The 27,926-nt window shown below is 37.7% G+C and overlaps 2 protein-coding genes across 3 annotated transcripts; both read right to left on the reverse strand.

Annotated features, from left to right (window-relative positions):
- Window positions 1-2,829: 2,829 nt before the first annotated feature.
- Window positions 2,830-19,386, reverse strand: hhat (hedgehog acyltransferase). 2 transcript variants are annotated; one of them, XM_005474389.4, is made up of 12 exons: window positions 18,814-19,386; window positions 17,765-17,913; window positions 17,618-17,682; window positions 17,260-17,373; window positions 16,979-17,173; window positions 15,881-16,093; window positions 15,381-15,558; window positions 13,571-13,721; window positions 11,729-11,764; window positions 9,070-9,271; window positions 8,476-8,620; window positions 2,830-4,088 (listed from the first exon to the last, which is right to left on the reverse strand). In XM_005474389.4, exons 2-12 carry the CDS (start codon window positions 17,883-17,885, stop codon window positions 4,003-4,005), a joined length of 1,506 nt encoding a protein of 501 aa, XP_005474446.1. In that variant the 5' UTR covers window positions 17,886-17,913; window positions 18,814-19,386; the 3' UTR covers window positions 2,830-4,002. The 2 variants fall into 2 exon arrangements, with proteins under 2 accessions (XP_005474446.1, XP_025753294.1); XM_025897509.1 differs by having other exon boundaries at window positions 18,388-19,386.
- Window positions 19,387-19,518: 132 nt separating this feature from the next.
- On the reverse strand, window positions 19,519-24,645 carry myoz1a (myozenin 1a). Its single transcript, XM_005474392.4, has 6 exons — window positions 24,407-24,645; window positions 22,725-22,811; window positions 22,263-22,450; window positions 21,272-21,542; window positions 20,411-20,576; window positions 19,519-20,327 (listed from the first exon to the last, which is right to left on the reverse strand). Exons 2-6 carry the CDS (start codon window positions 22,807-22,809, stop codon window positions 20,093-20,095), a joined length of 945 nt encoding a protein of 314 aa, XP_005474449.1. The 5' UTR covers window positions 22,810-22,811; window positions 24,407-24,645; the 3' UTR covers window positions 19,519-20,092.
- Window positions 24,646-27,926: the final 3,281 nt, after the last annotated feature.

The following is a 27,926-nucleotide window of genomic DNA, read 5'->3' on the forward strand; positions in this document are numbered from 1 at the left end:
TGCACGCTGTCAGATCTCTTCAGGGAATGGTTCATGGGTGTCTTTCGTGTTGTTGTGTTATAGCTCCTCTGTCAACGATAAGGACGCCTCTCTAAGAAGGTGTAACTCAGCAGGTGTATTCTGCTGCTGATCTTCTTGTGTCAGATAAGCCTCACTCTATTGTGCTAATTTAAGAGGATTCTTCACTGACCCCCCCCCCCCCCCCCCTCCCCCCTTCACACTGATCCTCCTTAGTGCCACAGATGTGATTATCCCAATGAAAGAAATCAACTAATGGAAAGACCTGAGCCTTATCAGAACAGCAGAGTCCAGATTACAATGTACTTCTGTTACTTAAGGGCAGAAAAGCTTGTGTCATACAAGTGTTTATACACCAAATTGCAGACCACTGCAGGTTAAGCAATTTAAACTCTGGGAACAGTCAGCTGCTGTGGCATGATCATGCAAAACTCAGGACCCTGAGGCAAGGTAATAGCTTTCAGTTATGACACATCTGACTTAAAATTCATTAATTCCTAACCTAATCTTCTTGAATCCGTACCCCGAAGCTGTTTACTTTCATTATTGTGCACTGTGAATAGCAAGAAGCCCAGACTGTTTTGCCACATTGCATGAAAAGCACAGATTACTTAAGTACTTAAACATGAAGTTTAAAAAATGTTGACAAACCCCTGAAAGGTAAAGAGGAGATGCAAATCCCTTGGAGTTGGTAGCCTTGGTTGCCAAAAACTGTGCTGTGGCTCACTGGTCAAACTTTAAAAATTTACTCTTAATAAATTACATGTTCCAGGCTTTCATAACCGATTAATGTGAAGATTTCTTTCTCTTCTACCAATCTTAATTTCTGTTGAATGGCTTATGGTTATTTGATTAGTTGTCATGAATTTTCACATTCAACTCTCCATAGTTTGGTTTGCCATGTGACAAAAATTTTCAACCTCTCTTTAAGGATCAGTCTGGAAAACAAAAGGTAACAAACAAACAGTTTCAGTGGAGCTGATCTCACCAATTATTACACTGTGTCATATACTATCACTTTTGTCAAAACCTTTTTCAAAACTTATCAAAGAGCCACAGTGTTGGTCTGATTGTAATCGATGTACTTAATCCCTGTCCTAGAATATGTAGTAAACACTAATTTGCTGTTTCAAGAACATTTAATAATGTATTTAAAAAAATATTAGTAAATAGCCAGGCCAATGGGACATAGTGGGTGACTCAGAAAAACATTAAGAAGATAAATAGTTTTATGTTTTGGCACGTTCAGATGTTTCTTGCTTTTGGCAACTAGCTTTACACACCACATTTTGCATACATTATAGTCACCACCCTTAGAATAAGGCTGTTTTAAAATCATTTTTGTATGATGATTTATGGAAGGCTGAAGGAGTTCCTCGGTCTAGAATATGAAAATTTAAAGCCTGTAACATACTGGCAAAAACCTCTCAGCAGAGCTGACATTTTTAATGGATTAAAATTGAAGCTGAGGCAGAAGTAGTAGGTGCTGGCACCCAAAAAATATCTGGCTACAACACAGTATTCAAAAAGTGTCAGCTTCTCTAATAAAATACTAAGTCATTACATTTTTTTTCCCACCACTCATTATGATGTCAGTTAAATTCACAATCTGCCCCCCATATTAATGAAAAAAAACTTAATAGATATTAGCCGTCAAACACATGTCAAAAAGACATATGTTTGGAGCAATGCCTCAGTGACTCTCTGTGCCTGAAGATGATTTCCCTATCGTTATTACTGAAGAGGTTTCAGAGATCCCTCTCATCCTCTGTGTCATTTCTTCACTTGCTTTTAAAATGGGGCAATTGTGCACGAGTAAAAATTCACCATCAACGTCATTAGTTACACCTTGCTAGTTCCTCATCGGACTCCCTTTTGCCTTTTTCAGAACTGCCTTAATAAAACAAGGTGCTGGAAACAGTCATCAGAGATTGTTGAAGAGAGAAGTTGAAGATTTGTCAGCTTCGCATCCATGTTGTGACTCTCCCATTCCACCACATCCCAAAGGCGCTCTATTGGATTGAGATCTGGTGACTCTGGAGGTCATTTAAGTGCACTGAACTTGCCATGTTGGAGAAACCAGTTTCACATAATCTAACCTTTATGGCAGGGTGCATTAAGGGGCCCAAATTATGCTCTTCAAACCATTACACCACCACCACTGGCCTGAACTGCTAATAAGTGCAGGATGGATACATGCTTTCATGTTATTTATTTCAAATTTTGACTTAACCATCCAAATGTGACAGCAGAAATCAAGACTCATCAGAGCAGGCAAGATTGTTCTAACCTCCTATTGACCTGTGTGAATTGTGATGCCTCAGTTATCCATTTTTAGCCGACAGGAGCTGCACCTGGTGTGGTATTCCACTGCTGTAACCCATCTGCGCTGACGTGGTGTGCACTCAGAGATGCTCTTCTGCGTGACTTAGTTATTTGAGTTACTGTTGCCTTTCCATCAATTCAAAGTAGTCTAGCTATTTTCCTCTGACTCCTGGCATCAATGAGGCATTTCTCCCAGAGAACTGCTGCTCACTGGGTAATTTCTCTTTTTTGGACCACTCACTGTAAACCTTAGAGACAGTTATTTGGGAAAATCCCAGCAGATCAGCAGTTTTTGAAATACCCTGATGAGCCTGTCTGGCATCAACAACCATGCTATGTTCAAAGTCGCTTAAATCACCTTTTCCACCATGTCTACATGCTAAAATGCAATGAGTTGCTGCCATGTGATTAGCTGATTAGATATTTGCATTACGACCCTTAGAAATGTTGAACAGTTAAACAACACACTGATTAACACGGAGTGTATATAAGGCTATATTATATTTATTCTTAGTATGTACAGTATAATACCTTTTTTTTTTAAGTAAATGGAGTGAATATTGAGTAATATACATTGACATTTAATCTGGCAGTGTAACTTTGAACATACAATTTGAAAGTGCCTTAAATACCCCCCAACACACACACAAACACACTGCTAAATGTTTTTTTTCTTCAAAACAAAGAGTCAGTCGGCATTATTTACGTCCAACAACATCTATCAGCTCTAATGCACATTATTCAGCAGTGTCACTCTCACCGGTGTAATCACCCTATGACTTGCAAAACCCCCTTGAAACACAAGCTTTACAGTAAATCACAAATGGATTGGACTCCTCTGCTGTTTCATAACCCTCAGTGTTAATCGCATTGCTTTGACTGAGCAGGCACATTCTGACAGTCCTTGATGACCAAGTACTTGACAGATTTGGACAGATGGCGGATGAGTTTTGCAACAAAATGAGATTTTACTTTTGTCTAAATTTAGTTGTTATGTTGACATTTTGGAAATGAAAGGTGATTTACTATGTAACAACAAATAAGCCAAAAACAGCTTGTGTTTATTTCACAAGCTGTAACAGCTTGTCATTCATTACATCCCAGATGTAATAAACTGATAATCAACACGATTCGTATTTTGAATCAAAAGCTGAAGCTGCATATGCTTTTTTTTGTCAACCGTCTACATCTGATTGTTTTTTGTGGAGAGCTACAGGAAGATGGTACTTTCTTCAGCTTCCTGCAACTCCGAGCAATACCTTGTCAAAGTCATATAACCAAGAGAGAGAGTCCACATTTTCTTTTACAGTTTCTTAGAAAAGCAGTGATTTCATCTAGCTTACTGCCTCACGACTGCTATTACAGACTGCCCTAAATTTTCAGCATTTTATTACAGTTTGGGTACACTTACATTTCACCCAAAGTTCAGAAAACTTTCTCTGTAAGTATCAGCTTACAGACAAATTTTGTGCAGACCTGCGGGTTTTGGAAAGTGGCTGCTCAGCCGTACTTCAGCCAGGTTTGGACAGGTTGTGTGGCTATGAGCCAGGTCCACCACAGTGAGACTCTGGCTGGTGAGAGCAAGGCAGTGGAGTCAGCAGGTTGTTGTATCTGTCCAGTAGCAGGGATTCTCAGTCGCTGCTCTTAAGTCAAGGTGACTCACGGTGGGTGAGGAGTCCACTCAAGTCCAATCTGAGCATAGCAGTAGAGGAAAGCTAGCATTGGTGGGGCCATGGTAGACCAGCCTGAAACCAAAAGAAAGCAAATATATTTGCATGTTTTTTGATTTACAAACTATCTGGATAATGAAGTCTATGTGTTGTTGTCAGTTATTTAATTATGAATGAAGCTTAAACGCAGCTTAAAAGTATACGCTAAGTGAGTAGGTTTGCTCATTTCCCTGTGCCATACTGCGTCGTGTTACGTTTTTTTCCTCCTTTTTCTATATTTAGCCGTTTCTCCGAGGGTCGTGCAGGCAGGTAAGGACAGCTGTCTGCACCTGCTCCCCAACTGGCCTGCCTCCAGATTATCTCAGTAACCTGCACCTGCACCCACAATGCTTTTCAATGGTCTATTCTTCTCTATTCATGCCAAAATCTAATTCACATACACACTGGCTGCTTTATGCACAGCTGTACTGTCAGTTTGCTGTCTGCGTAAAAAAAGGTTACATGAGCTGAGGCCAGAAAAGCTTTATTATGATGCAAAATATTTTAATGGCGCACGGAGGATAAGTTTTGTGTTGTGTAGTATGCACAGTGCGTTTCTGTCTGATTGCAACCGTCTTTAAGAAAAGCCTTGATGTTTTAGTAAATATGAACTAATTATTAATCACACTGGGTATAACCATTTTCACATAAGCTATCATTATATGAAGCCTTTCTCACCTGTTTATTCATTATTTAAACCCCTCTAGCTTGCATGTACATCCCAGTGTTTTGCTTTTGCAGGTATCTGCATTTCATTAACACCCTCAGTGTGAAATATGTTCTCCAGTCAGTCATCCAATCTTTAACGTGGCCAACAACTAACATAGTAGAAAGGCAAAGTTAAAAGAAACACTACTAGCCAAACGTAACTTCAGAAATATGTTGGAACTGATTGTATTTTTTAAAAATGTATTCAGTGTTTTCAATGCTTCTTGATTATTGGCAAAGTTTTTTGCAGGCAACTAAAATCTAAACACAAAATAAAACCAACTGATGACCAGAACAACTTTTCAGATAAAAGAATCTTAAAAATTGTAGGTTAGCTCTTTTTTTTTTTTTTTTTCCACCTCTTTGTTTATATAATAGCACTAGAAAGGCAGAAGTAGAGGAAAATGTGATTGTTTTCCTACCGCTGACAGTCACTCAGTCATTTTTCTATGGACTCAAGAGACTGTCCCATTTCTTATCAGTGGATTATGGATTCACCCAGCTAACAAAAGCTAACTAGCCACTGCTAGCTTAGCAACTCTACGGTCTTATCCCAATCACAGTGATGACTGCTTTAAAACAAACAAAGAAAAGAAAAGAAAAGAAAGTCAAATCAGATAGGGACATCATAAGGGTTCCACCTATCTTTTACATACAAGATGTGTTTAGTGCTACTTATTGAATGTTAGCATGCTTGCACACTAAAAAACTAGCTTACTGAAACGCTAATACTATGGCTTAACAGTGTAGTGGTTAACAACCTGGCCTAACACACAAAAGATTTCTGCTTCAAGATTTGGAGGAGACATAAATGCTTGGAAGGGTTGAATTAAGAAGGACATCTGGTGTAAAAGTCTGTGGTAAAATGAAATGCGTGGAGTCATCTGCTAAGGCGACCACAGTGGGTAGCTCCGCATGTTTGCTTTGGCAGGATTTTTATGTTGGATGTCCCTCCTGACGCAACCCCAGAAGGGACTTGTGTCTCTTCCCAGAAAGTACTATTATTATTTAGACAAAACAGAATGTGCTAAAATTGGGAACAACACACTTTTGTTGCCTAAAGTAAATATACAGCAATTCTACCAATGTTAGGTAAATGTCCTAAGGGGAAATACTGCCATTTTTAGGACTTCATGTGCCTTAAATTGAGCTTTAAGGAATATTTGCAGTTAAAAATGAAACACAGAAACTACTCCTTGGGTAACAGTGAAGATGTCATCAGCACATTTGTGTGTGCAATAAACAAAACCAAAAACAAAACACAACACATAACACTGTAGTGGTACTTTTTGCTGTGCTTGTGTACTCTTGAATTAAAACTTGGTCTGTCTCTTAGTTGTAACTTTAGAGTACATGGGGACTTTCAGGTGCAAGACTCAAGGGGACACTGTTAACACAAACAACTTAAGACACACAGTGTGTTCAGAAAATTGTTTGTTGTACATTTTGCCAGAAAGGTCAGGGAGCAATTACACTACTGCCTGCACCACTCACAATCCCAGACACTCATGTTAATGAAACCACAGCTCCCTCTCTGCGGTTTCCTGTGAGGACACACGCAGGCACAAGTAACTGCCTCAGGCGTTTCTGCTGGAACCATTATATCTCAATTTAAAGTGCAAAAACACATGTAATCAGTGAAAGAACCGAGCTTATTAAGTGATTTGTTAAATCATGTATTTCTAATTTTCCAGTCTTTATTTTTAGCATTTCAATGATCTTAATAAATCACCATAAAAGCAAACTGAGATTCTCAGCTATTGCGCAGCTCTTGCTCTGAATAATTCACAACTGAAATGGTATTTTCAAACACCATGCACTTATTTTTAGGTTCCTCTTAACTTATTTACACCGAGACTACAGTCTTGTGAGCACGAAGGAGGTCAGGAGTGCTAGAGGAGGTGTAAAGTTACGCACCATTTGCTGCCTCCAACAAAATTTTACTGTGACAATGAAGCTTAAGTGGTGACTGGAAAATACCCTGTCAGACTGCTTAGGGTTGACTTTAAGAGCCCACAGGCTATATAAACAGAAATGCTAAAATAATAAAAAGTGATAAAGAAAAGGAATAAAGCAGTGCTTCAGTTTGTGGATTTACACTCACTGCACATCATGAACTAAAATCTGCATGAGATGGAAAGATGGTCCTTTACCCTTTATCTGTCACCTGAGTTTACCTCTTGCCACTGCATTCGTGGATGATATTACACGACCTTTAAATCTAACAGTAAACCATTCACATCAATACTACTGATCTTCACATCAATGTATATGTATTTTTTAAATGAATGATAACAACAATCTGTCATTGTGAAGAAAAAAAAACCCGTCCCCGGCACTACATAGATCAGCTTAGTAACAACTGTCATCTCTTCAAGTCCCTTTTAAAATCCTATTTTAAACAGCAGGCAACCCTTTTCAGCTCTCATGAGCACAGTGTAAACCATAGTTTCAGCACCAAACATAAGCACACTGGCACAGTCTGGGACTGGCTGGTAAATGCATTTAGCAGCTAAAGATTCACTTATTTCCCTCAGGAGTTAGTAGAGTCAAAGAAAGAGCTGGGAAGCAAGAGAGAATGAAGCAATTATGCAGCTGTTTCCTAACATCCAACACTTGTACAAACTTTACAGGGTAGAAATGTTGTTGTTGTACAGCTTCCACCGCTGCTCATAAGTGGATAAATGTCATGTTTTGGTTCAAGCTATTGCTCGCTTTATTTTGTAATCACTGCTTCTCTTCTGTTGATGTAAGTTTTACTTCCTGCAGTAACTTTTTTTCTATTTGCCCCTGCCTTATTAGTTTTTCCTGTGTCATCTTCCACACCTGTTCCCTGTCTCTCCTGTGTTAAATCAGCGACTCACCCAACAGTATTTATATAGATACACTCCCCAGTTTCCACAGATCTCTACCAGATTGTCTTATTCCTTCTTATCTTTTTGTGTTTGTCTCGTTTGTGACTGATAATTGGATTTAGCGTTTGCCTGCTCTTCTTCTGGATCCTTTGCTGGGCTGCTTGCTTTACTGTCTGTGACCTTTGCCGGTTTTGAATAATAATTTACATTTTGGACTTTTAATCAGCCTCTATGTTTACTCATTTATATCGCTAAAATGTGGCAAACTCATATTCAACTCAATTTAAATTCCACATTAAAGTTTTGGTTAATATACAATATTGATGATGTGACATCCACTGATGGGCTTTTTTGTACCGACTGTGCTCCCAGCCCAGCAGCGAGTGCAGCTCAGACTGCTTATCGTAACTAGACAGGCTTCAAGAGGAGCTGCCATCTTTCTTTAGGTATCCAATGAGCCAAAAAAAGAGACACTGGGAGAAAAATAGGTCCTGGCACAACCACATAAGCAGATGTCTCTTTATTTGCCTGTGCAGATTAATTAAATTAGAAAAACTGTTAAATACACAAACCTACAGAGAAGCAAAATTTTTAATGATTTCTTATATTTTATTTCCAATTTTATTTTCTAGTACACACTGGCTGTCTTCGCTCTGTTGCTTTAGAAAAAACAATATTTAGCTGCTCTCATCGCTGAGGGCAAACATGTGATGACCTACAATGCAACTCAGCTGTCAAATTAAAAGGAGCACATGACTGATAATCCACACTGGAGAATGTACAAATGCCAGCTGAAACAATCCTGCAAAATAAAGCCACACGCAATTCCCACTGAGTGAATGTTGTGGAAAGCAATTTACCGTGAATGAAGACACGCTTCCAGAAGATTCTGCCAACATGTATTCCCCCAAGGAACACCAGATTAGAAAGGATGAGCATAGCAGTGGAGAAGGCAAAGACAAGGGCGATGCATCGCCTTTTCATCACCGCAGAGAAATTCTGCTCCTGGGAAATCAGAAAAATAAATACTAAGAGGCGAACCACAAGACATTTCTATTGTACATGGCAGAAGGAACAGAGAGGCACCTGGCACAAATGAACTGTGTGACCATAAACTAGGTGGATTTCACGGTGTGCCATCAGATATGAGTACTATATTGAGAACATGAACCATCTCCCAAGGCTATGGCCAAAGAAGCAATTGGGAACAGGCTTTTACTAACATGAATATTTGAGGTTAACTGTACTTCCCAATTAGATGTGACAAGATCCAGCCAGTTTGTCTCCAGTCTGTAATTAGTGTACCCTCTCTAGGCATCATCAAATAACATAATATGACCTCTTTATTTCTGACTGCAGGAGAGATTTTTATTACATCCACACATCTTAAATGAAAGACTCAGTAGGTAATTTAAATCTAATGTTTTAGCACTGTCAGTGGATTTCAAACTTACAACTATGGAGTGAATAAAGGTCGAGGCAAAGAGGGACTTCGCAGTATTTTCCACCAGAACTCCAGCCCAATTCATCAGGGCCCAGTACTGTAAGAAGTCATGTCCGCCGTGCCAGAGGCAGACGAATCCGAACGCAACGCCAGTGGAAAACATTTTGCAAAGAGGACCATGGCGTGAACCTCCCAGTGGAACATAGATGTATCTGAAACACGAATACATGACATAAAAATAACAGTAATCCAGTGTCAACAGAATAAAAAAGGGGATACTATCCTGTGTAAAGACTAACCAATGCAAAACATTGCAAGTGTAAAAATAGCACCACAATGCAAAGATGGACTAATCAGAACCAGAAAAAACTGCGCGGTCATGCTGATTTTACTTTTAAACGTGGCTTTGACGTCTAGTTGCAAAAATAGAGGCAAGCCAGATAATACTAATCAACCTATTAACAACTCTGGAGGAGAGTTAATGTTTTTAAGTGTTTTTTTATGATTCACACACATTTAACCCACTGTCAAACTCACAAATTCTGTATTATTCAACACTTTAGCGCACTTCTTTTTGCTCCTGGTTCTGACTTCAGTGTATCAGTTAATAAACTGTGAGGATACACAGTTAAATAAAAGAGCGACAATTCTCATGAGGTAATTCATCAAACAGTAAAGCTATAGCACAGCTCCTGCAGTTCATTTTTGTGGTTTAGATTAGATTACGTTCCATGTGGTATAAAAATAGCACCTCATGTGATAGCACACTTGATGTGAATAGCATCCAGTCGTTATCAAATGCAGAGCATGTTGTGAAGAAAAATTGCCTCAGATACTGTGAGAACCTTGTCTGTCCCAGAGGTACTGACAAGAGTCTGAACATGCTATATCACTCCAACACACTTAACAAACAAATCATTGTGTGCAGTGTTGCTGAGCTGGGAACTCATTATCTCAGCCACCCTGTGGCTAATCAATGTTCCTGAAAGATGAGCCAGCATTTTCTAAGCCTGAAATAGAGGGGCCAGCTCGGCCATATTGAGGATGAAAGTAGGTGCGAAAACAGATGGAAAGGTACCAGATTGTCGGAGCCAGAGGAAACTGAATACCTAAACATGCAGAGTATCTATCCATCTAATACATTCATTTGGATGTAGATGGATTCTAAACAGATGTTTTTCAAAATATGATAATATCATGCTGTACATTAATCTGTGATTAATCAATGTGTTATGTAACACCTGATTAATCCAAGCAGGTGGTGCAGACAACAACATGCTCACAGGCTTTATCGACTGTCATTAGGAATTAAAGAGTGTAGTATATATTATTGTTGTTGTGTAGGCATGCAGCTCACTTAATCTGTTTTGCTTTAAATGCACTAAAAACCAAAGTTAATTTCTGACCTTGCACCATACCTGACCTATTCCCCCACTTACATATTTGGAACCAATATTTACTAAGGTGTGAGATCAAATGCTTCTGCTCGTGTGTAGCTGCAATAATTCAATCAATAACCCAGTGAGAGCTCTTTTGTTGGGCAATAACTGAATGCGAGTGAAATGGAGAACCTGAGAGACGGTGGCACACAGACAGGAAAAGCGCAATGGAATGGCGAAGAATGAGCCACTTAGCTGCCCAGGGAGACGGAGTGTCAGTGAGTCATGTAGAGTACATCATTTAACACCTACGCACTCATCTAACGCTCTTCAGACAATTTCAACTGAATTTCAGAACTGCATTAAAACCTCTTTAAAAGCACTTTTGCAAGAAGGAACGTCGGGGGCATTGTGTCATGGGTATCATTTTGCATCTGCGGTAGGATAATTGCAACTGATGCCATTAAGCAGGAGAAAACAATTTCCAATGGGCACAAATTAAAATGGAAACTTGCATTTGCAATTTAAATTTTGGGATCTCTAGCAAATTAATTGGAGCCGTTTTAAATCTCTAATATGCATTCTTTCATAAAAGTAGATGTACACATGCACCGTCATACTGTACCCTTCACACAACTGAGAAAAAAATAAAACCCCAATTAGCAAATAATAACCAAGACAGGGGAACATTTCCACTGTGTTCTCTGACAACCATGCAACTGTAGCGTTGACTAAATGTAGCAACCTGCCTCCACCAAGCAAACCATAAACTCCCAATAGGCTGCATTCAGCCAAGTGTGCATCATTAAAAGCGAACAAACCAATAATGTGTGTTGTCCAAAGTACAAGTGTGCAAATTAGAAATGCACATATTAAACAAGGAGGCATTTCTCCAGGGTGCACGGGCAGCGCCACAATAGGGGAACTATTCACCAACAACATGCAACCTCATAATCATGAGAAAGCCTACATGCAAATGCAGCATCCTTGTCCATTATGATGAAAAATGTGGGCAGGCAGCAGGAGAATGGCATGTTTTTTTTAAGGTTATTCAGCTGACAAGTTCAATGCCCCACAGGAAATAAGCTCTTTTTAATTGCATAATAGATAACAGATGCGATACAAAAGTATTCCAAATATTAGATAAGACAGACATAGATAAAGACAGACAAATAAATAGATGCAGATAGGTAGATATTCTTGAGGCATTACTTGATTTAGATGACATTTCTCATTTTAAGTATGCATTAACATTGGAATTAGTCAGTCCATCGCTGAAGTGCCTCTTACCTGATGAGCCATCGATACAGCCCCTCATCAAAGTGCCTAAGAGTGAAAAAAATACATTGAGTCACAAATTTACATAATAATAATATATCATTGAGTAAGAGCCAGCTGAGCACTGGGCTTCATATAAACTGAGACCTGTGCAATAAGTATGTTTAGCGCATTTGTGTTTATGTGCTTCCTCTTTGTCATTAAGAAGATTAGATTTGGCTCAGTCTATAACTGGAGTTGTTTCATCAGCAATGTTGATGGATAGCTTTATGCAATCCATCAGTGATTTCGACCAGCACACACAGAGGCTCGATTGGAGTGCATCAGTGTCAGCACACTGGTCCGTCTATCCTACCTACAGCCGGGTTTTTTTTTTTCTGCTATACCAACCCACAGCCTTCTAGCTCAGCTTTTTGTACTCTAAATATGGGGAATTTCTCACTGTTAATTACATTTGGGAACAAGACTGATTGTACTGGGAGAAAGTGACAAACTGCTGGGATACTCTGGTAATTTATAACCAGGATCTAAACCCAATTTGAGTTGCTCCTTTTGTTGCAGACGGCAATATGTTCAAGGTTTGCACTTAATGGCATGTTTGTTCTGTTTAAAAACTGCCCAATGCTATACTAAGCTGCTAGTTTATACGGCAAGCTAAAACGGTCCTGCAGTAAAGCGTCCCTTGATGCAGGATATAAGCTCTTGTAGAGAGATTTAACTTCATGGTGATGATGATTATTACTTTGGAGTATTTATTTTTAAGATATGAAGAGTTGTTTCAACTGTCTACCCTTAACCTTAACCCATAAAAATAAAGTAAAGCCTGCCATCATCATACACATGAAACCTGATCATAAAAGTGAATCATTTAAGAGCTAAACAACAAATAACTGCACAGTATAAGCTTGTAATAGATAAGATCAAATGAATGTATATTTTGCATTATAAATACATAAAGAGATTTTCTGAAGTGGCAAAGGCTAAATACTAACAGCACTCTAGCACAAATGTTCATCCTTATTTATACACTTCAGTGTGTTATTGTTTTTGTTAATGAAATACCTGCTGAATAAGATTCCTTGTCCCTGTGTAACAAGCGTTTTCCTTTGCATGTTCATTAACTTGAGCAATTGTGACCCCTTCAGTATAAACTAGGAACAGCTCTATTAGACCAGTTTTCATTTTAATTGAAAAAATAAGTGAAAAGACAACTTATTTGTATTTTTTCTGCTCAGTGTGACAGAAATAATTCAATACAAGCACATTCTAAACCACGAAACAGAAAAAATCAAAGCATCTTTCCTGTTTCTTACAGTTACACAGCACTGTGTAAAATAATAATAAACCGGAAATATCCAGGTTCCTTTAACTGACACACAAGTAAAATTGAATTATTAAAGCTTTTGGTTTCACTCTACAAGGTTTCAGTTTGTTTCATAATTTCCTTGCTGTCTAAACAAGACTGCAACAAATCTGCTGATTAAGAATTAAAGAAAAACAATTGGCCTAAAAATAATAGCTTAACGTGTGCTTATCATTATGATGAGTCTGAAAGAATGATCTTCAGGTGATCTTGTGTAAGATAACCTGTTGTTTTTATTGTTAACAACATAAAATGAAACTATTTTCCGCGCCCACTTTGAAACTTGACAATAAATGACTTTGTTTTAAAATGAAACTATTTTCCGCGCCCACTTTGAAACTTGACAATAAATGACTTTGTTTTAATTTAAGGTCATGATGAAAGGTAGCTTTTCTAGTAAAGGGAATATTTAGCAAAGCTGTAAGAGCAGTATAGTACTATGTTTATTATTCAATCACTGTGGTTTCCCAGAATTGATTCCACTGTCTTACCTCCACATGCCTGTGAAACTGTACATGATGCTGACACAACGGGGAAGCTTTGGGGGAACCAGCTCATCCAAAGTAGCGAGCATGGATGGAAGGCCAAACAGTACCAGATACTTCACATAGAAGAACTGGACCACAGCTAGAGCAAGACCACCTGTGACAAAGATGAAAGTAGGTGGTAAAATGAAAAGTTCTTAATGTAAAAAAGTTCTATATAATCCTCAAACGTATGTTAGGTCAGTTTTATATTTATAAACAAATCTCAAAAGATATATGGGAAAGGAGGATTAGATGTGATTTATTTGTTCCACAGGTTTTACAGTCATCTTATTGTCCAAAAGTCTTGATCTAAACTTCATTTCTTCATATTTTCTTTTTTATTATTATTATTTATCATCTGCATGGTATATCCAGTTTTATTATGCAACACAGTATAAACTCTCTTAGGTAAGCTTTCTTGTCATTTCTTTAAGTTGTCTTCAGAAATAGTTCTCCAGGATTCTTGAAGCACATTCCAAAGCTCGTCTTTGGATGTTGCCTGTCAATCCCTGACTGATGTGTTCTAATGTATGGTTTCTATCCAGGCTTGTTTTTACTGCATTAGCAGTATGTTTGGGATCAGCATGGTGGATCAAAATCTGATATACTGTACTTCACAATTCCATAAATTTTTCCAAAATCCCTGACAACACTGGCTGAAATGCAGCCCCAAACCATGACAGAGCCTCCACTTGTACCTCTCTCCTGATCTCCTCTCTACATACTGACAACGATTTAAACCAAAAATTTCAAATTTGGATTAATTACTCAGTAAGATCCATAAGATAAGATCAGTGATTTTCAGTCCAGTTTTTGTATAATTTGGCATACATAATGGCCACTCTTCCACTAAGACTATATCTGATGAAGCTCTGGCAAACAATACACGAACCAACTGCAGGTCCAGAAGCATCTCTTAGGTCCTTTGCTGGATTTTGTTTCCAATTTCTTAAGGATATATCCTTTTTGTTCATCTGCAGTATAGTGATTTTAGGCCACTTGTCCAATTTCTTCACATTTTCAGATATGCCAATTGTCTAGCGAACAGCTTTTTAGGAATCTCCTTGTTGCAAAAATAATATTTTATGTCTGTCAAATTTGGCATTTTTCATATAGTGAACGAAGAAAATTGGAACAAATTATGTTTTTGCAACAGGCCAATAGTAACAAAGTCTTTCAGACCTTCAGAAAGCCTTGAGACGTTTGCTTTAAAATACCACTTACAAGAAAGTCTGGCTTCTTGGAAGCAAAATATAAAGAAATGAAGGATTAGATGGCACCAATTCAATTGTGTCAATAAGCAAACTGTGCTCAGATTGCAACGACACAACTGCCCAGAAGTTTCTGGAATAAACCAGATGTAGTGCAGGTTTAACATATAACCAGTAACCTTGGATTACTCAAGTGTGTGTTTCTCTATTATATCATCTTCGACATAAGTTCATAATCCAAGAGGTGTTTTAAAATTCATGTTACCAATTTTTGCTTAAAATTCAAAGAATTTATGCAAGACATTTTAGACAACCACCTGCATAAACTGTATATCTGACTCTATATGCATGTCAGAGGGCAGCCTTGCTAATTTCGAGTGGGCTGATATTTAACTTAAGTGCAAATAAATTATTATATCAAATACAAACAAATACACACATATATGAGAAAGTTTTAAAACTTACATAATCCTGTGGTGGTAACATGTAGCAGGTAAATGTAAAGTTTAAATTTTAATAAAGCTGTGCTGTTGGTGGAAAAAAAACAGAGTATCAAGACTTGCCTAAGGCCCAAGGAGGAAGAATTTCTATGTAGGTCTCATTAGACTGGATGGAGTGCATGTACATGACGTGGATCATGTATTCTGCAATACACCACCACAAAATGATCCGTCCTAATCTGAGCACCAAGTAACTAAGGGCAGATTCATCCCTGTTGCTTTCCTCCGTAGACTTCTGCATCTGTAAGTGGAGCAAGAGAGCATGTTGTTAAGGACTGCCAGCTGAATCTTTATTCACCTCCCAAAACCCCTCCCCCAAATCTCAGGGTTGTAATAAAAGAGCCAACACATAAAATAAGGATAAGTACAAAACTACAACAAAAAAAGAGAAGCCGATTAAAAAAAAGACGTGAATATGTGATGTTACTGCTCTTTTGTACTGTAAAAGGGAGATCTGCTCTCAGGAGCACCAATCAGCTTCAGTCTCTTGCAGATAAAAAAAAAAACAAAGAGGAAAATTTGATTCTCAGTTTAATTTAGAAGAATGCTTTGATGTCTCTTACCTGCTCAATGTAGTTTTTGTAGGTTATTATGGGTCCATTATAGAAAAAAGGATGATAGAAGGTATACGAAAACAGCCAGCAAAGCTGCACAACACTGCAATGGTCTTCAGGGCTCCAGCAATGCTCCAGGCTGAAGCTGATGAAGCGCAGACCACAAACAGCAACACTGAAGAGCAGCAGATAGTGCTCCTCATCACTCTCATACCAGCCTCTCTGTGTAATACAGTGGGAAGGCCAATTACATGTGACGCATTCCATCAAAATCCTTGCATTAGTAGTAACAGCACAAAGATAGACACTAAATATATATTCTATTTATTTATACAGTATAGGTAGACTATACTGAAATGGTTAAGTTACATTAAAAAATGAATCTAAATGTTTGCATTTTGTCTGAAATTATTTCTATTTATCATTTATCATGGAGGAAATTGAACCATGTGATGTGGATATTCTGTAGGAAGGTGAGTGACCAAATGGTTCCCTTAGTATTTTGCGCCCTCTTGTGTTCTTGGAAAATATGACATTTAGTAACAATCACAGAAGAATTAAGGATAAAGGAAGTTTTCAAATTGTAACTGGATAAAGTGCTGCTATAGAATAACAATAGGTTTTTACAACAAAAAAAATAGTTTAATATTATTATTTATATATTTTATATAGCCCTGTGATGGGCTGGTAAACTGCCCAGCATATACCCTGCCTTTTACCCCATGACATAGCAGTTAAAAAAGATTTTTTTCATATTTTAAAGGATATATAATCTCCTGAAAATAAGACCTGTGTTTTTATGATCTTACAATGACCTCTTCATATTTGCAGATGGAGTAGTCTGCCATTGTTTCTACAGTGGTTTGGATGGGACAAAAAAAAAAAAAAACCCACTCACTGGCAGATACCTGGCTTTGTGTTTGTTTGCTAATACCAATGTAGAAATAAAACAGTTTTTGCAGAACAGTCTATGGTTTGTTGTTGATGCAGTCAAAGTTACTATTTTTGTGTTAGTTTTAGAACTAGGTGTTGCTTTGTAAGTGTTCAGAACACCTACAAGCGTACAGGAAAAGATTTATTGTAGGAGTTAAAGCCAAGTCAACCCACCTGGAGGTCTTGAAGTTCCTTGATATGAGGTGTGTAGAGCAGCAGCAGGTTACATGCCCACGACAGAGCGGGCTTTCGCAGCTGGGCCATAGAAAAGGACAAGCCCAGATGTACTAGCAGCACACTCACACCTTTAATCCCCAAAACACTGCTGGCTGCTAAGAAGCCATATATCGCAAGTGCTGGCACTCTAAGCTGTTGGAAAAACACATAAAAATGTGTGGGATTAAACGGTACCACCTATATCATATTTAAAGATTACTGTAGCAACAGCTTCATACCTTGGGGTAAAAAATGCTGGTTAATCTTGATAAGACAGCATGACCAATCAGAGTCCACAGTAAAGAGTGCTTAGCCCAGTCAGTCCAGAAATTCCACTCAAAATCTAAAGGGTCCTGATAAAAAAAACAACAATGCACTTATAACACCTGAAACTTGCTCAAAAGCAGCTTTAAACAATGTAAATCTGTTAAGGTATTTTATTTCTATGCATCCATTAAATTGAAATTATTATTTTGTTATTCTAAATTTAAAATTAACTGGAAATTACCACAAACCTTTAGTGCACTATGAAGTCTTAAAATCTAGTCTGTTGGTTCAGACATGGCTTTACATCAATAAATTCAGCACTGAACTTACCCTTTTAAAACCCTTAACAAGGCCCTTTTCCAACTGGAATTCTCTCTCTAATCCCGCTTCATACTCTGGGGCAAAAACAGGATATAACAGCTTTATTTTTCGTCTCATTTTATCCAACTAATTTTAGTAGTCATCTTTCTACTTTACCTTTGCTGAACCTGTGAAGTTGATAGAAAGAGTAGAGATGAGAGCCCAAGGAAAGCACCCAATAGACAAGGACCTCTGTCCTTGGCAAGGGAGCCAACTGGGCTTTTGATATAGATGCCATCAATGAAAGTCAATCCGCTATAGTATACCTAAAAAAAATTAAAATGACCATAGACTAAATTACATTCGGCATATAATATCACAGGGATAATTACTCAAATACATTACTTGATCTATTAGAGTTGTAATTCCTAGTAGAGTTATGTTTGGACACTATCTGCTGTAGTTCTGACTCATTTCATGTGGTAAATATATTAATATTTTAGAAAGAAAATCTTGCTTTCACATGTTATTAATAGTTAAACAATGCAGTACTGCTTATACAAGTTTTTTTTTTTGTTTTTTTTTTACCAATTTAATGCAGGAAACCACGAAAAATTGCAACAAGACACTGTAAATAGTTCAGTAGTGATACTTCTCAGTAATTCTCATAATTAATACACTGTTTGGGTGTGCATATACAACACAAAGAGAAGGTAACAAGAAGACTACAAAGGTGGGAGAACTTTCTTTAGTTTAGTTTTAAAACTGATTTTCACACATAACCTATTTTAAATACATACTTCAATACACCCTGAGATATATCCTTTAGTTGAAACACAGCAGAAGCTTATGTGGAGGGAAATTACGTGTTGGTTTTTTTTCTTTCTTTCATTCTACTGACTGAAGGAGGCACAGAGACTGCAGTGCGTGTCAGTGCTAATCCGTAGGCTAGCACTGCGGTCGCTAGGTAACACTGTCCAGAGGTTGCTGGCCATGACGTATCGACCCTCTTAACTGCCTAAACAAATTAACGTTACTCTATACCAGAAACCGTCTCGGTATTTCGTCTTAAAAAGAGCCCACTGACATAAAGTCGGTGCATGTATGTTTAAACGTGAAAATTTGGGCATTAATTTTCGAGGTTTCCTGGGAAATTCCGTAAGCCATCCCACCAAAATACATATTTAGCTAAGCTAGCTCATCGATTGAAGACTTCGTAATGTTACCTAGTAATACTGGGCTGGTGTCCATTGCGTTGTTGTAGATTGCAGACTTTACTGTATAATAGTGCTTGGACAGTAGATTCCCCCGGTATCCAACATTCAAAGGTATGGCATTCTTCTTTTGCTTTTCCTTGGCTAGAACTTTTTGGAGCATGACTGCCCCCAATTGTGCGGGAGTTGCTTAGCTGGAGAAGTACTAGAGAAGTAGAAGTAATAGAAAACGTACTTTTTACGTACGTACGTTTTAGTCGTGATTTCATTTTTAGTATTGGAAGTTCAGCCGAACTCATAGCAGTTACTCACGATTTCTTATTTTGTTTTTACTATAAGCTACCAGGTATTTTCCAGACTTTCAGGAATTTTCAGAGAGTACTGTAGACATTAGTGTGTATGGTTTTTTGTTGTTGTTGTTTATATTACTCTCCATTTCTTGAATGAAAAATGAGAAGATTAATTAAATACAGAACTGTTAAACTGCGTAAACTAGCTTAAATGTTCCCAGTCATACATCCATTAATGTTTCAGCACACATGACATTTGCCAAGTGAGTATACAATTTGATATGGGTATGATAAGGATGATCTTTTGTTCGTTTTGTTCACTTCTTCTTTTCCCCCCCAGACATCCAAATAGTTAATAACATTTCTGAAATTTACATTGTACATACTAATACTGTATATTTCAAGAATTCATTCAGAGTGCACTAAATTATTTACAGTGTTACAGTTTATTGTGGAGAAACGGTGTTGTGTTGTTTTGTTTGGTTAAGGGATCAGCAACAGCATGCATTATTGAGTTAAACAAGTTTTGGTTTTTATAGCGCAGCAAATCATCAGACATTTGTAACAACAAAAAAAGACAATGTTGAGCGATAACAGTTATGGTAACAAGTTCAGACAGCCTGCACAAGAGTGACTTAGCATTCATCATCTATTCATCATATATGATTCATTCCTCAATGGGACATTCTGCAATTTTTCACCTACAACAGCAAACTTTCAGACAAATTAAAGGACTGTTTGGCTCAACTTATAAACTTATCAAACAGACATTTGATGTTTCATCTCCCCATAACAAATAAAGCTTTTTGCTTTACAACAGAGCATATTAAGATCAGGACCTCATTTTGTTTGTACGCTTTTAACTGTCCACACTGGGAGATTCAAATTCATCAGTGTAATAGTTAATTATAAGCTCAACATTTGTGTGTGCATGCTATGGTGTATGCATGCAGTTATTCTTGTGTGTGAGTATGTGCATGGTAATCAGTATGAATATGCTTTCACAGCTCGTCGGTCTCTCCATCGAAGGGCACAGCATCCGTCTCCATGTGAATGCTGCTGGGCTCGCTGCTGCCCACCCAGCCAATAGGAGTGCGATTGAATGAAGGCCTGCAGCTAATGTCATGATGGTACACAACTGCAGGTTCAGGCTCTTCTTTGGTTGCCTCAGCTTCTGGCAGCTGAAATTTCAGAAACTGATTGGCCTTTTCAAAACCGCCGTAGGGCATGGCACTCCTGTCAAAGCAAGGTGAAAGGTTAATTAAAGCTCTTTTTTTTCCCCCACAAATCTTCTACATATCAGACCTCAAGGGAACTACCTGTTGAAACACTTGTACTGGGGTAATTCCTTTTTGGCATTGGGATGTGGCATATTGGTTTTTAGAGTGGCTAACAGAGTCTCATCACCCTTCATGGCCTTCTCCCATGGGGACACGTAGGTTTTCACATGAATTTGCTTCTTAGTACCGTCATGTTTTCCACCTCCTGTAAAGAAAGTCATCCACATGTGCTGGTAACTAAAACTTAAAAATAAAGGTTGTGGCATGATTGAAATGCCCCTCTTATGCATGTATTGCTGCTAGAAATTGAAAGATTGTGACAAAATAAACCACCAATTTATCTGCAGACAGACAGCTTTTATTTTAGCTTTCTCTACATTTAGTTGTGCTTTTAGTAAGAAAGCAAATACAAATATTCAACACATTTTGAATAGTTCAGTGTATATTAGACATATGTAATTTTGCAAAAAATAAATATATATATAATATATATATAGTGTACACCAGGGGTGCCCAATCCTAGTCCTCGAGAGCTACTGTCCTGCAGCTTTTAGATGCATCCCTACTCCAACACAGCTGAATCAAATGGTTTGATGACCTCTTCAGCATGCCATCAAGTTTGGCAAAGGCCTGATAACAAGACATTCATTTGATTCAGGTGTGTTGGAACAAGGATGAATCTAAAAGCTGCAGGAAAGTAGCTCTCGAGGACTAGGATTGGGCACCCCTGGTGTACACTGTTATTTTTTATTAAATTATAAGGTTGTCTTTCTAGATGTATTTCTCAAGATGTAAACACACTTTGTTAATGCATTTTAAATAATTTTTGGAGAAATAGCCTTCTGTACATAAAACAGAATTGCACTACAAATGGCCAAAAGAAAAAGAAATTAGACGAACCTTTTAGTGGAGACCACTCACTACTACCTTCTCCTTTTCCACCTTTCTCGCCCACACCAACTCCTCCTGCACTTCCTGCTCCACCTGCACCTCCCGATCCTCCTGCTCCTTTGCTTCCAGGCTTTGGGGGAGGCACAGGGGCCCCTCCTCCTGTTTGTAGCCCTACAAAATTCAGACGTCCAGACTCCTTGCTAACAAAATGCCCACCGAGGTTTATTATTTGACCTCCCACTTGACCTCCCAGGGAGGGAACAAACTTCTGAAGGTTGTCCTGAAAGAAAGAGTAAATGGACTGGTTGTTATATAGTGCTTTTCTACTCTACCTGAGCACTCAAAGCTGTTTATACAACTTGCCTCATTCACACAACCATTTTTTTCTATGCATAAGTGCTATCTATCTAACATTCACACACATTCATGCAGCTTGGGGTTAGTGTTCTGCTCAAGGATATTTGGTATGCAAAGTGGGAGCAGCCAGGGATCAAACCACCAACCTTCTGATTAGTAGATGACCTGCTCTACCTCCAGAGCTTCAGCCACCCCATATATAGCTAAGTATCGCCATTATAATCAATCATACATCATACAATGCTTTGATTTGTACTTACTGAGTAATAATGATCAGGACTTGAGCATTAGAATAGTTAGAATTATGATTGTGTGGCATTTATCTGCTTCAAGACCAAAAAAAGACTCTTATATCACTGTTAAAATCAATCAGTAATGATTATAATTAAAGCCCAGGTGACTTTACATTTAAATAATCACCATCTGCATGCTAGTACTAGGTTTCTTTCAAATATTTATATCAACAAAAGCAAAATTGTAAAGGTATAGATACAGTTCTTCAGGTGTTACCTTTCTTCATGAAATTCAAAGCTATTTCAAGATTTATTTGTCTCAAATTCACTTGGATTATCAACCTAGTGTCAATAAATTTGCATTGCAATGACAAACAAGACTTTGTTTTGTTTATGAACTAGGCTCTCACCATGGACTCACTACTGAAGACGTCAGGGTTGTTCTCATAGATGAATTTCTCCACTCTCTGCTGTCTCATCCTGAACATCTTGGATCCTCGGTTCTTCAGCAGGGAAAGCTCTTCCAGCATGATGTCTTTAGGAGTCCTGATCTTTGTTCCCAGGTCAAACTCCGATGCCTCTGGCTCTGACTCATATTCTACGTAAGTGAGAGCCAAACAATGGCCCTAACATTGGTAAATGAGATCAAAAGTAGTACTAACTCATAAACATCGTTTCATTAAAGAATGGTATCCTTTATTAGTAAAGTAGATTGACTTAATTGTACTGCAAATAAGCAGCTCGTTCTCTAATATTTGTACCCCATATTTGTTTTACCACCGTGTATTTCTGTGTACTGTGTTTATATGAAAGAGCTCTACTGAGCAGTGGTAATTTGGTTTCATAGTCACGTCATTTTATGCAAGCCTTACCATCCTGAGGGATATGTGATAGGTCAGTTATGATCTTGGAGGGCTTTTTCCGCTTGGTTAGGGGAGCAGGTGTTCCCAGAGGCATGACTTGAGGGCCAGGGGAGAACACAGAACATTACTTTTGGTTAGAAAAATATAAAACAAGTGATATATTAACCTGAACACATACTTAAGCAATGAAACCCTTATGTTCAAGAGTCAAAAGTTAATTAATGTTAAGTAATATCAAAACATCTCCAGAAAAAAAACTCCTGAAAGGGATTAAGTCTAGATAAATAACATAGAAAACTTTAAGAGGTTTAGTATGAAAAAAAAGTAAATTAAAAAAATAGAAACCAAATAAGAGAAAGTAATTGATACCTTCAGTTGTAATTTTCTATGTCACACTACACATCCATATTCAAAGGAATTCATGAATCACAATTTGACTCTAAAGCTTTAATTGCACTGAAAGGGGTGTTGTTGCTTCAATTTTATCATTGATTTGCACCATAGTCACAAAATAACTCTCAACCATCAACACTTTACCACCACCCCTGAAAGTGAATCCCCAGGACCTGAATGTATCAGACAGACTGACAGCAAGAGCCCTCCTCATTTTTCAAGTTCAAACGGGATGTCAGTGCCCTCAGATTTCTTACATTCTCTAGTGAAACAGATGTCTGCCCCGAAGGAAACATATAGCTCAATATGTGTTTCAGTTTTGTTTGGAGACACAAGATCTGTACGCAGTCTGTGCCAATGTAAACAGAACCGTGTTATGGTTGAGACAGAAGCCTCAGGCTTATTAAAAATGATGGAATTATTTGTAATATATTATCGCAGTCTCTTGCATGGAAACATAAAAGTGGGCAAACTTCCCTCTATCTCATAGGCCAAGCTATCCATTGTGAAAGACATGCATCTGGTTTACATGTAATTATATGCATGCGTGTTTGTCTTTCTGAACAGATATCAACACTTTCAGCTCTCACCAGTTTCTTTAAGGCCCAGTCAAGTGGCAAAACATCACATCACATCTACTGGCTGTAACTCAACCCACTGAAGCTATTTTTAAAAGCCATTTCCAGCCAAGACATTTTAGCGACATGGAATGGCGTCATTCGGCTATCAAATGGGCTCAACATAACCCTTAAGAACACACACCTCCACAAAACAATTCGGACTATATATTTGGCCATCTCTCAAAACAGGTGTACAAACTGGTTTAGTTAATGGATGTTAACGAGGAGGATTTTCAACACTGTCTTTGAATTCCCTTAAATAATTAAAGGCTCAGACAAATCTGTTCTCAGATTTACCAACCCCTCTCAGGGTTTGGCAGTGCCATATAAAACATATGCTACACCCACCGAGTGAGATGATCAGCACATTTACCCACTCCTTTGATAATTTTAAAAACAGCAAAGGAACTTTTATAGCTATGTTGCATCTGCAATTAATTATTTGTCATAAAATTAAACTGCTAACTGATCATTTTTATTTATTGAACTTTTGAGGTCTTGCATTAGTTTCTCCTTAAGATCAGCTGCAGAAATATGAGTGGGACCACATTGTTAAATGTGTTAATTCCCTCTCACAGTTTTTGCAGTATGCAAAACTGAAATCCTCTCAGTTATGAGCTGTCAGTTGATTGGTAGAACAAATGGACACAGTGATTTGTGGGATGTAGATCCACTTACCGAGTTTTTGTTGTCGTCCTGGCAAGAAAGACAGACCTATAAATACCAAACAGTGAAGAGGAGACCGAGGGACCGATGTTGGTGATCTCGATCACAAGTTTACAAATCCCTCAGTGCCTCTGACCCTACGTTCGCCTGGACCCAGGTCCCGGGAAGTGCAAAACCCAACCAGCACTCAGATGGCAGCTCTTTCAGGGGGTTGGGGCTGTTGGTGTTCGTATCAAGACGGGAGGAGGAGGTTGAAGTTGAGTGTATGAATAGAGATTGAGGAGGGGGCAGGGGGGCATTAAAGTCAGGGGAGAAGTCTCTGTTGGCCAGCTGAAACTGCTGATGGTGATATTAAGGGAACAAAATCATTCTCACAGATGGCTCAGAAGCCTATATTTAGTAGCAAAGAGTGAGGGGGACAGAACCCAACTATAATATAACCTCAGAGGACTCTGGGGTGTGTTTAGGGTACACAGAAAGACTTGTCAGTTTCCCTGAACCACTGAATGCGATGGACATGCAGACAATGAGGTGACAGATATTTAAAACATTTTGTGCAAACCATCTGAATGTAGTGGAGTGCAAACAAAGAACAACAATAACTGTCAATAACTTTTATTTTTCTGTAAATGGACTTCAGACTACAAGCTATTACCTGTAAGTCTGTAAGTTGTTCACCCAGAAAGGGACTAGAATTATAAAGAGACTTAACTATAGTTACTTACTATTAAATAAATTACTACTAGTAATTTAAACCCCAAAACTACCAAAGATGTGTACTGGTAACTGTATATCTTCCATTTTAAACAAAAACACAAATTTTTGCTTTCTTGTGTGCAAAAACACATCCTGCCTTTGAATCACACCTTTTCCCAGGGCTTAAAAAATCTTCAGTAAATATATGTAATTACATTGTCATAACAACAGTGTTATCTTTTAGGTGGGGGTATAACAATATTAGATTTTTTCTACATTATTATAGTGATGAACAAAAAAATCACAATACTATGGGAAAGTTTGGACAAAACGTAATAGCATGCAATACAGGCATATGATCATGTGAAAAAGAAAGTTTTCACAGGGGTCTATGCAATCCTGTGAAAAACTAAGTACATTCAGTAGCTTGTAGAACCACCTTTAGCACCAATAACTTTAAAGTAATTTTTTTTTCTATATAACTTTATTAGTCTCTTACATTGTTGTGGAATAATTTTGGTCCATTCTTCTTTACGACACTGCTTCCATTCATTGAGGTTTGTGGGCATTCATTTATGCACAGCCCTCTCAAGATCTCACCATAGTATTTCAGTTGGGTTGAGGTCTGGCCTTTGACTGGGTCGTTTCAGCACTCTTTTCTTTTGTTTTTCAGCTTTTCCATAGTAGATTTGCTGCTGTGCTTATCCTGTTTCATGACATGCTTGAACTGCCAGGCAGATGGCCTCACATCTGACTATAGAATGCTTTTGTAAAAAGAGGTGGTGGACTCTGTAACTGCAAGGTGTCTAGATCTTGTGGCTGCAAAAACAAACCCAAATCCTTGTAATATCTCTGAGCATTGCATGGTTTGACCTTGGAATGAAATTTGCTGGGATGTCCACTACTGGGAAGATTGTGACATTGTGCCAACACAACTGAATGCTTCAATCCAGCAAACTGTTTTGCTGGATTGAAGCCTAATGAGTGTTTGATTATTAGCACCTGGCTGCTACTTACCCCTTAATTCCTATGCTAGCAGTAAAAGAGTACTTAATTTTTCACAGGACTATACAGTCCTGTGATACCTTTCTTTTTCATATGACTGTATAAACATGTATGTAACTCTATAACTCTCCTTAGTGTGTATTTTTTCTTTTTTGTGCAAATTTTAAAAAGGTAAATATACAGTTATATACAGGTATCATATGTACAAATTGACACAATATGAATGTGTCACTTTTAAATATTACTGTTACAATTCATATATATTTATAAAAACATGATTGTTAGTTGGCAAAATAATCCCAGGGGTCCTGAGTGAATGTCAGATTTTATGTGCTTCATTTGATCTAGAAAACTTTGACTCTGAAGCACTAGCTAAATCTGCAGTTGCTTTCTCTGAAAGTCAGTTAACTTTGTATTGTTCTAGTGTACTTGAGCACACAATCAAAGTAGAAAATGCAACTGGTAACTTTGTGGCTCTGTTTGGATGTTTGACTGTATTCAAGTACAATTGATCTATATGCTATGTGCAACATTGTTCTTAAGTTAAACTTCAATTCCAAGTAAGATGTATCTTATTTTACTTTATATATTCTAAGATATTTTATAATGCACGATTCTGAAATGTAGGAAAGCCATCAGACATTGGGTTTTTGACATCAATACAAATGCCCAATATTGTTAGTTTCCTTTATCTCTTAGGGTTAACTTCCTTAAATATTACCCAGGTCAGCTTTATATCAAAAAGGCTTGTTCAGGCTCTTCTTCATAAAGTCTTGATTTCTCATAAATTTTTGGCTCATCTCTGGCATCCAAAATCTAAAGAAAATTATCTATTTTTATCAAAATGATCACTGCAGAGAAGTGCTTGTAACAAGTGACATGTTTTCAGTCTTTCTTCGGACCAACTGAGGTCTTATATTTAAATAACAATGGTCACACTGTTTAAAATGTGTGTTTTATTTTTATACATACCTCGGTATACATTTCATTGTTTCATATGAAATGTAGAAATATCCATGTCCCTGCTCTGATCAATTCAAATGACAATTCAACGAAGTATTAAAGGGAAAGCACTAAGATATGCTGCAGATGTTCTATTACTAGTACATCCCATGGAAAACACTCCACGGGATGTTTTCTGCACATCTTGAAATAGAAACTTTCCGTAGGCCCCTTTTTTAATGTGTCTTTTTTTAAGTAGGTAAATTAAGAAGCAACTCTTAATTACAGTAGGGACCTGGCAACAATTCATTTTCTTTATAAATAAAGAGTATTATGTTTGGATATTAGCAGCTCTATATATAGCCTCCCATGTGAGTATGGGGCTTGGCCATTTTTAATGCACTGTCAGTGTACACTGCAGCCCCACAGTGCCACTTAGTGGCAAGTGTTCATTTAGGCAAAAAAAAAGAAAAAAAAAGAAAAGAAAAATACACTGACACACAGTACAACCGTATTACATTATTACATTACATTAAAGTCAAAACATATACATGAATATACATTTTGAGTTCCAGATATAGAATCACACATTCTGTGGGTTGGGAAATGAATATATGGCATTAAACAACAAGTTTCCAATGATAATGCACTTTTTGAGTATTAATTTTTAATCTTACTAACAGAAAAAAAATGAAAATAGTAATAGTTTTTTTTAAACACCAAACCACCCCTGCCCATTTTATATATATAATGTCCAGATTTAGCTCACTCCTACAGTCTTTACTGAAAAGTAAGAAAGTAAGACAAAGATTTGTCAAGAAGATGACTCAGCCTATCGGAACTGCAGAACTAATAAATCACTAAATCTTCACAATTTAGCTCTATGAAA

This window comes from Oreochromis niloticus, linkage group LG13 (genome assembly GCF_001858045.2).
Source record: "Oreochromis niloticus isolate F11D_XX linkage group LG13, O_niloticus_UMD_NMBU, whole genome shotgun sequence".
Lineage (NCBI taxonomy): Eukaryota > Metazoa > Chordata > Actinopteri > Cichliformes > Cichlidae > Oreochromis > Oreochromis niloticus.

What these genes read in the sequence shown, in the direction of transcription:
- myoz1a (XM_005474392.4), bottom strand. Translation starts at nt 22,809, where the DNA reads ATGCCTCTGGGAACACCTGCTCCCCTAACCAAGCGGAAAAAGCCCTCC. An exon ending in TGAGTGGTCTCCACTAAAAG is followed by an intron (nt 20,577 to 21,271) that starts GTTCGTCTAATT and finishes CTTTCTTTACAG; the next exon opens with GAGGTGGAAAACATGACGGT. An exon ending in CAGTACAAGTGTTTCAACAG is followed by an intron (nt 20,328 to 20,410) that starts GTAGTTCCCTTG and finishes TTGCTTTGACAG; the next exon opens with GAGTGCCATGCCCTACGGCG.
- hhat (XM_005474389.4), bottom strand. Translation starts at nt 17,885, where the DNA reads ATGGCATCTATATCAAAAGCCCAGTTGGCTCCCTTGCCAAGGACAGAG. An exon ending in ACTTCACAGGTTCAGCAAAG is followed by an intron (nt 17,683 to 17,764) that starts GTAAAGTAGAAA and finishes TTTTTGCCCCAG; the next exon opens with AGTATGAAGCGGGATTAGAG. An exon ending in CCAGCATTTTTTACCCCAAG is followed by an intron (nt 17,174 to 17,259) that starts GTATGAAGCTGT and finishes TTTTTCCAACAG; the next exon opens with CTTAGAGTGCCAGCACTTGC.